At 39.7% G+C, this 9500-nt stretch overlaps 2 protein-coding genes across 2 annotated transcripts; one reads left to right on the top strand and one right to left on the bottom strand.

Annotated features, from left to right (window-relative positions):
• Window positions 1-729: 729 nt before the first annotated feature.
• On the bottom strand, window positions 730-1125 carry LOC133095036 (histone H2A type 1-like). Its single transcript, XM_061195863.1, has one exon. It carries the CDS (start codon window positions 1123-1125, stop codon window positions 730-732), a length of 396 nt encoding a protein of 131 aa, XP_061051846.1.
• Window positions 1126-1450: 325 nt separating this feature from the next.
• On the top strand, window positions 1451-1831 carry LOC133095050 (histone H2B type 1-J-like). Its single transcript, XM_061195881.1, has one exon. It carries the CDS (start codon window positions 1451-1453, stop codon window positions 1829-1831), a length of 381 nt encoding a protein of 126 aa, XP_061051864.1.
• Window positions 1832-9500: the final 7669 nt, after the last annotated feature.

Below are 9500 nucleotides of genomic sequence, written 5' to 3'. Positions count from 1 at the left end.
GGTGGGGGAGACTATCGTGCCACGAAGCTCTCCGTTGATCTGTAGGGGAACTGGATGTCCTTGGGCATGATGGTGACGCGCGTGGCGTGGATGGCACACAGGTTGGTGTCCTCGAAGAGCCCCACCAGTTAGGCCTCGCACGCCTCCTGCAGCGCCATCACGGCCGAGCTCTGGAAGCGCAGGTCGGTCTTGAAGTCCTGCGCGATCTCGCGCACCAACCGCTGGAACGGCAGCTTGCGGATCAGCAGCTCCGTGGACTTCTGGTAGCGGCGAATCTCGCGCAGGGCCACCGTGCCGGGCCGGTAGCGGTGCGGCTTCTTCACGCCGCCCGTGGCCGGCGCGCTCTCGCAAGCCGCCTGGTCAGGTCCTTGCTGCACCGTCTGCTAAATTTGAGTCAGGGTAGTGCTTCTTTTGTACCAAAATATTTCAGAAACTGATGATGCTAATGGTTACCTGTGGACGCACACCTATTAAATATTAGCGATAAAGTCCTAATAAGTCCGTAGACAATCACTGCAGCTAACTTTCTTTAAAACGTGATGAAATATTTTTACCTTACTTTGCTTTCAACAAGGCAGAGAATGGTAAAGTGACTCAAGCTTTTATTAAATCTCACTACCCCCTTTCATCGTCCAAAGTAACAAATGTTAAGCTCTTCTACAGAAAATATGGGTGGCCCTGAAAAGAGCCTTTGGTTTTAACTTATTCCAGTTGCTATAATCTGGGCAATTACTTGCCCTTGGCCTTGTGGTGGCTCTCGGTCTTTTTGGGCAGCAGCACAGCCTGGATATTGGGCAGTACGCCACCCTGAGCGATGGTGACTTTGCCCAGTAGCTTGTTAAGCTCCTCGTCGTTGCGAATGGCCAGCTGCAGATGACGCGGAATGATACGCGTCTTCTTGTTGTCGCGGGCCGCGTTGCCCGCCAGCTCCAGGATCTCCGCGGTCAGGTACTCCAGCACCGCCGCCAGGTACACCGGCGCGCCGGCCCCGACCCGCTCGGCGTAGTTGCCCTTGCGGAGAAGGCGGTGCACTCGGCCCACGGGAAACTGGAGCCCGGCCCGTGAAGAGCGGGTCTTAGCCTTGGCGCGAACTTTCCCGCCTTGCTTGCCCCGTCCAGACATCATGAAACCAACGACTGCACCTCAGAAGACTAACATAACAAAAGCATAGGGGCAGCACTTTTTATATCCCTTATTGGGCGCGAAAAAGGAGGTATGTCATTGGTTAGGAGTGTGGCTTCATTTTAACCAATGGAAAGGCGGCAGTAGGATTCTTGCGTTGTGATTGGGCAGAACTAATTTCTGACGGCTTCTTGAACAGCCACCAATCAGACTCAAGAGTTTAACTTATCACCTTATTTGCATAAGAGGTTCTATATAAAAAGGACACATCGTATCTTTCACCACGCTATTTTTCTTTCTTCTGAGTGCTTTTGAGTTGGTTTTCATCATGCCGGAAGCGGCTAAATCTGCTCCTGTTCCGAAGAAGGGATCCAAGAAGGCGGTAACTAAGGCGCAGAAGAAGGATGGTAAAAAGCGCAAACGCAGCCGCAAGGAGAGTTATTCCATTTATGTGTACAAGGTGCTGAAGCAGGTCCACCCGGACACCGGTATTTCGTCTAAGGCCATGGGCATCATGAACTCGTTTGTCAACGACATTTTCGAGCGCATCGCGGGCGAGGCGTCGCGCCTGGCGCATTACAACAAGCGGTCGACCATCACGTCCAGGGAAATCCAGACGGCCGTACGCCTGCTGCTGCCCGGGGAGCTAGCCAAGCACGCCGTGTCCGAGGGCACCAAGGCTGTCACCAAGTACACCAGCGCCAAGTAAACAGTGAGTTGGTTGCAAACAGTTTTAACGGCTCTTTTAAGAGCCACCATATGCTCAGAGAGAGAGCTGGTGCTGGTTCTGTTTCTGCGCTGGGCCTTCGTAGCTCATTACAGTATTTAGTCTGCGAAGTAGAGCAATTACTGAGCAGTTCTTTAGGACTTTCCTGTCACGGTAAGCTTGAGATACGCTAACTACAAAAACGATGTTACCTGACCCTGGCAAAACTCTGAAACTCCTTGTAACCCTGCCCTGGCCTTTTCATTGTCGTTTAGGTACTTCGTATATTTAAAAGGGCTCAGGTACCAATTCTGATATCTATTAGGGTTACCATTTAGGGTTAAGTAACGAGGGAGGAGTTAATTTTTAAATTCGTAGTAAATCCAAATACGGCTCTGGGACAAAGAATTGGATTCCTGCGGGGGTGCAGAGATTGCGCGGGCAGTTTAAATTTGCCCGGGCGCCCGCTCTTTCCCTCCACGGCCTGATTGGTTGCCGGCATCCAGGAAGAGAAGGGGTTTCGGTGCGCGGGAGGAATCCACTTCCTGCTTCTCAGTCTAGCACACAGAAGCTCCTTAAATAAACGTTTTTGGGTAGTTCCTGCTTTTTTCATTTTTGTCTTTTTCTTAGTTCTTTTTCCCTTTCGAGAATGAGATTTATTTAAAAATCGAAATTTTCTTTGGAGAGAAAGGAACTTGGTGGTTGTGATTTTCAGCCTGAGAAATACCAACGGTTTATTTCTAATTAGAATATTGTTTTCGTTTTGCGCTATATCCATATAATAGGAAACATTACAAGACTAAACATGACTATTTGGGGTCCGATGAAGGCGAGAACCTTGAGGGCGTTTATCTCAAACTTTTTTCTGAAAAAAATCCGTTTCTATTTTAAAGTTGCTTTGGTTGGTATTTTAACTGCTATTTTAACATTGCCTGGAACCAGTGAAGAAAAACAAATTCCGCGTCGTTCAGGTTGTCATAAATGAGAACCAGGCACTCAGCAAACAATGCTTCTCTAGATTACGGTTGTTTAAGATTACGTGTCTCTTTTAGGTCAAAAACCATTATCTATAAAGTTTGGAAGCTTCCACTATGGCTGTTTTTTGATTTAGGTCGTGATTTTCAATGAATTTAATTTACGTAAATAAATCACCTAATTTATCTAAAATGGATCTAAATTTAACATAGTAATAATGTCTAAAAGCAATTAATATTTGTTAAATCCACTGTCAAATGTACTCTTCCCCTTTGTTGACCCAAAGCCTACCCATGTTTCAACGCCCATTTTAGCCTTGCCTGCTCTCTGAAATTTCTTCCCTTTTTTGAGCTTTTTCTAACAGCTTGTCCAGAATTTGGAAACTGCCTCCATAGTGTCTCATATATCTATTTGAGTTGCTGCTAACTGGCTTGTTGTGTGTTTCCATATAGAGAATGTACACTCATTAGGACATGAAAAATAAAGAAAGGAAGAAAGAAAAAAGTTCTTTTCTTTCACCATCTCTATCCAACACTAATGGTAACCGAGTCCTGTAAATAAACAGAACATAAATGATTTTTGTTTCTTGTTGTGTCATGTGTCACGTGAACCTCCCATCTTCTCCATTAATCCAAATAATTAGATGATAATTTCCAAGCTAAATACTTTTTTGGTTGTTTCTTTGTCTTTTAGTATATAGCAATCAGAATAAAATCTGTGGAAGAAGGAGAGGGATTGGAATAGATGGTGAGTCATCCTTTATCCCCAGATGAAAATTCATAAAGACTAAATTTTTGAAAACTACAAAGTTGAAAAGGTCCTAGCCAATTCTCCTGTTATGCAGAAAATGAAACTGCCTAAGAGATAAATAAACCAGGTAAATAAATCAAATTTTCATCTTTTGGGTTGTTTGCACCTTGATGGAATCCCCTTATTAGTAAGGGGAGGATTTACTCCTTTGCTTGAAAAACCGAATGCTATCAGTTTATCTCATTGGTAATCAGCTTCAGAAGAACTGGTTCAAGGCTAAACTAACACAGTATGTCATTTGAAAAAATGTACGTTGTGATGTATCTTATCACAAAATAAATAGACATTTGTTGCTCACAATACTTAGAACTAATTGCCAGGTCTTCCCCAGAGGTCACAAATCAGAATGATGCCTTGACTATTGCCTTAGATGAACCAGCTGATTGTAAAGGACTTTTTTTCAAGGTACATTAAATGATTATATTTCCTTTTCTACTGTACACATTTTTTTTTAAACTAATCTACAATGGTTATTGAAATCAAGGCACCCATTCCCTCAGAAGTTAATAGAGACACACTGACAGAGTCTGTCAAAAGATTAGTGGCCCTATATGTAGATACCATGCAGATATCTGTTCTTCAATTATAACCTTATCTTTGCTAAGTTAGAGTTAATTTCATTAGAATATAAATTTCTGTTAATTTTATTTTCAATTGTTGATGATATATGGAAAATACTCAATTAGTAATAACTACATTTACAAACTATCCATTGATTTCAATAAATTTTGTCCTGGATGAGGCAGGGATTTGTCTCCAACGAGGTAGACACTTACTCTAGATTTGGATGTGCTTCTCTTTCTCTTATGTTGTTGCTAGCGAGACTATCTGTGAACTTATTGAATACTTTATACCTCGTATCTCACAACATTTTTTTAACCGATCTCAATACATTATAGAGAAAAAGTAAGGCGATGTACAAATGGCAATGAGACTTAACTGCAGTCTTTTTTTTTTTTTTAACATCTTTATTGGAGTATAATTGCTTTACAATGGTGTGTTAGTTTCTGCTTTATGACAAAGTAAATCAGTTATACATATACATATGTCCCCATATCTCTTCTCTCTTGCATCTCCCTCCCTCCCACCCTCCCTATCCCACGCCTCTAGGTGGTCACAAAGCACCGAGCTGATCTCCCTGTGCTATGCGACTGCTTCCCACTAGCTATCTATTTTACGTTTGGTAGTGTATATATGTCCATGCCACTCTCTCACTTTGTCCCAGCTTACCCTTCCCCCTCCCCATATCCTCAAGTCCATTCTCTGGTAGGTCTGCATCTTTATTCCCATCTTGCCCCTAGGTTCTTCATGACCATTTTTTTTTTAGATTCCATATATATGTGTTAGCATACGGTATTTGTTTTTCTCTTTCTGACTTACTTCACTCTGTATGACAGTTTCTAGGTCCATCCACCTCACTACAAATAACTCAGTTTTGTTCCTTTTTATGGCTGAGTAATATTCCATTGTATATAGGTGCCACATCTTCTTTATCCATTCATCTGTTGATGAACACTTCAGTTGCTTCCATGTCCTGGCTATTGTAAATAGAGCTTCAATGAACATTGTGGTACATGACTCTTTTTGAATTATGGTTTTCTCAGGGTATATGCCCAGTAGTGGGATTGCTGGGTCTTATGGTAGTTCTATTTTTAGTTTTTTAAGGAACCTCCATACTGTTTTCCATAGTGGCTGTATCAATTTACATTCCCACCAACAGTGCAAGAGGGTTCCCTTTTCTCCACACCCTTTCCAGCATTTATTGTTTCTAGATTTTTTGATGATGGCCATTCTGACTGGTGTGAGATGATATCTCATTGTAGTTTTGATTTGCATTTCTCTAATGATTAATGATGTTGAACATTCTTTCATGTGTCTGTTGGCAATCTGTATATCTTCTTTGGAGAAATGTTTATTTAGGTCTTCTGCCCATTTTTGGATTGGGTTGTTTTTTTTTTAATGTTGAGCTGCATGAGCTGCTTGTAAATTTTGGAGATTAATCCTTTGTCAGTTGCTTCATTTGCAAATATTTTCTCCCATTCTGAAGGTTGTCTTTTGGTCTTGTTTATGGTTTCCTTTGCTGTGCAAAAGCTTTTAAGTTTCATTAGGTCCCATTTGTTTATTTGTGTTTTTATTTCCATTTCTCTAGGAGGTGGGTCAAAAAGAATCTTGCTGTGATTTATGTCATAGAGTGTTCTGCCTGTGTTTTCCTCTAAGAGTTTGATGGTGTCTGGCCTTACATTTAGGTCTTTAATCCATTTTGAGTTTATTTTTGTGTATGGTGTCAGGGAGTGTTCTAATTTCATTCTTTTACATGTAGCTGTCCAGTTTTCCCAGCACCACTTATTGAAGAGGCTGTCTTTTCTCCACTGTATATTCTTGCCTCCTCTATCACAGATAAGGTGACCATATGTGCGTGGATTTATCTCTGGGCTTTCTATCCTGTTCCATTGATCTATATTTCTGTTTCTGTGCCAGTACCATACAGTCTTGATTACTGTAGCTTTGTAGTATAGTCTGAAGTCAGGGAGCCTGATTCCTCCAGCTCCCGTTTTTCTTTCTCAAGATTGCTTTGGCTATTCGGGGTCTTTTGTGTTTCCATACAAATTGTGAAATTTTTTGTTCTAGTTCTGTGAAAACTGCCAGTGGTAGTTTGATAGGGATTGCATTGAATCTGTAGATTGCTTTGGGTAGTAGAGTCATTTTCACAATGTTGATTCTTCCAATCCAAGAACATGGTATATCTCTCCATCTATTTGTATCATCTTTAATTTCTTTCATCAGTGTCTTATAATTTTCTGCATACAGGTCTTTTGTCTCCTTAGGTAGGTTTATTCCTAGATATTTTATTCTTTTTGTTGCAATGGTAAATGGGAATGTTTTCCTAATTTCACTTTCAGATTTTTCATCATTAGTGTATAGGAATGCAAGAGATTTCTGTGCATTAATTTTGTATCCTGCTACTTTACCAAATTCATTGATTAGCTCTAGTAGTTTTCTGGTAGCATCTTTAGGATTCTCTATGTATAGTATCATGTCATCTGCCAACAGTGACAGCTTTACTTTTTCTTTTCCAGTTTGGATTCCTTTTATTTCTTTTTCTTCTCTGATTGCTGTTGGTAAAACTTCCAAAACTATGTTGAATAATAGTGGTGAGAGTGGGCAACCTTGTCTTGTTCCTGATCTTAGTGGAAATGGTTTCAGTTTTTCACCATTGAGGACGATGTTGGCTGTGGATTTGTCATATATGGCCTTTATTATGTTGAGGAAACTTCCCTCTGTGCCTACTTTCTGGAGCGTTTGTATCATAAATGAGTGTTGAATTTTGTCGAAAGCTTTCTCTGCATCTATTGAGATGATCATATGGTTTTTCTCCTTCAATTTGTTAATATGGTGTATCACGTTGATTGATTTGCGCATATTGAAGAATCCTTGCATTCCTGGGATAAACCCCACTTGATCATGGTGTATGATCCTTTTAATGCGCTGTTGGATTCTGTTTGCTAGTATTTTGTTGAGGATTTTTGCATCTATTTTTTCAGTGATATTGGCCTGTAGTTTTCTTTCTTTGTGACATCTTTGTCTGGTTTTGGTATCAGAGTGATGGTGGCCTCGTAGAATGAGTTTGGGAGTGTTCCTCCCTCTGCTATATTTTGGAAGAGTTTGAGAAGGATAGGTGTTAGCTCTTCTCTAAATGTTTGATAGAATTCGTCTGGGAAGCCATCTGGTCCTGGGCTTTTGTTTGTTGGAAGATTTAAAATCACAGTTTCAATTTCAGTGCTTGTGATTGGTCTGTTCATATTTTCTATTTCTTCCTGGTTCAGTCTCGGCAGGTTGTGCATTTCTAAGAATTTGTCCATTTCTTCCAGGTTGTCCATTTTACTGGCATAGAGTTGCTTGTAGTAATCTCTCATGATCCTTTGTATTTCTGCAGTGACAGTTGTTACTTCTCCTTTTTCATTTCTAATTCTATTGATTTGAATCTTCTCCCTTTTTTTCTTGATAAGTCTGGATAATGGTTTATCGATTTTGTTTATCTTCTCAAAGAACCAGCTTTTAGTTTTATTGATCTTTGCTATCGTTTCCTTCATTTCTTTTTCATTTATTCCTGATCTGATCTTTATGATTTCTTTCCTTCTGCTAACTTTGGGGTTTTTTTGTTCTTCTTTCTCTAATTGCTTTAGGTGTAAGGTTAGGTTGTTTATTTGAGATGTTTCTTGTTTCTTAAGGTAGGATTGTATTGCTATAAACTTCCTTCTTAGAAATGCTTTTGCTGCATCCCATAGGTTTTGGGTCATCGTGTTTTCATTGTCATTTGTTTCTAGGTATTTTTTGATTTCCTCTTTGATTTCTTCAGTGATCTCTTGGTTATGAAGTAGTGCATTGTTTAGCCTCCATGTGTTTGTATTTCTTACAGATTTTTTCCTGTAATTGATATCTAGTCTCATAGTGTTGTGGTCGGAAAAGATACTTGATACGATTTCAATTTTCTTAAATTTACCAAGGCTTGATTTGTGACCCAAAGTATGGTCTATCCTGGAGAATGTTCCATGAGCACTTGAGAAGAATGTGTATTCTGTTGTTTTTGGATGGAATGTCCTATAAGTATCAATTAAGTCCATCTTGTTTAATGTATCATTTAAACCTTGTGTTTCCTTATTTATTTTCATTTTGGATGATCTGTCCATTGGAGAAAGTGGGGTGTTAAAGTCCCCTACTATGATTGTGTTACTGTCGATTTCCCCCTTTATGGCTGTTAGTATTTGCCTTACGTATTGAGGTGCTCCTATGTTGGGTGCATAAATATTTACAATTGTTATATCTTCTTCTTGGATTGATCCCTTGATCATTATGTAGTGTCCTTCTTTGTCTCTTGTAACAGTCTTTGTTTTAAAGTCTATTTTGTCTGATATGAGAATTGCTACTCCAGCTTTCTTTTGATTTCCATTTCCATGGAATATCTTTTTCCATCCCCTCACTTTCCATCTGTATGTGTCCCTAGGTCTGAAGTGGGTCTCTTGTAGACAGCATATATACGGGTCTTGTTTTTGTGTCCATTCAGCCAATCTGTGTCTTTTGGTGGGAGCATTTAATCCATTTACATTTAAGGTAATTATCGATATGTATGTTCCTATTTTACTGCAGTCTTAATGTGTACCACATCCTTCGTTGATAAAGAAGCAGCCTTATCAATTATTGGGAGACTCAAAGTGGCACCTAGCAGTTTGGCACATTACTGGAGTCCTGTTCAACTGGATACTGTATGTGTGCTGAATAGTGACAAAGAATTGGCGTAATTTCTCCCCTTGTCAAAACACATGTGTTAAAGAACTAAGAGGTAGAAATGGAGTGGTACCACTGCTATTACACTTACTTAATTACCAACTTGAAAAAGTTTCACTTTCCATCCTTGCATCTCTGCTGTGTTTATTTTACTTTATTTTTTTAGAAGTTTTAGTGTCCAAAGGAGGACTGACAAAATCAGGTAATTTCAGTCAAAATCCTAGTTTTGGAATTTGGAAGTTAATTCTAACATTTATTTGAGGATCAAAAGGGTAAAAAAAAAATCCAAGAAACTCCTGATGAGGTAGAATATGATTCAGTGTTAAAAAAAGAGTCATATAGCTATAATACTGGGTGGTATTGCACAGAGATGGACACATTTACCAGCTGAATTAGATAGAAAGGCAAAGATCATATCTAATATTTTGTTGAATCTTTAGAAGTGAAAACGGTGAGGTAAGTGAGGAAAAGATAAGCTGTTCAAAAATTTATCAGGACAATTGGTTACCCACAAGGGAAAAAAGACCCTTAAATGTAACAGGAAAACCATTAAGCCTTTTTAGAAGGTAAGCTGAGAAAATATCTCACAGTACCAAAGGATTTC

The sequence above is a fragment of the Eubalaena glacialis genome, chromosome 7, assembly GCF_028564815.1.
Source record: "Eubalaena glacialis isolate mEubGla1 chromosome 7, mEubGla1.1.hap2.+ XY, whole genome shotgun sequence".
NCBI classification, from domain to species: Eukaryota; Metazoa; Chordata; class Mammalia; order Artiodactyla; family Balaenidae; genus Eubalaena; species Eubalaena glacialis.
Note: the sequence above shows the minus strand (reverse complement) of the source record. Positions and strands in the feature narration are given on the sequence as shown.

Coding starts and splice junctions, on each gene's coding strand:
- LOC133095036 (XM_061195863.1), bottom strand. CDS start 1,125: ATGATGTCTGGACGGGGCAAGCAAGGCGGGAAAGTTCGCGCCAAGGCT.
- LOC133095050 (XM_061195881.1), top strand. CDS start 1,451: ATGCCGGAAGCGGCTAAATCTGCTCCTGTTCCGAAGAAGGGATCCAAG.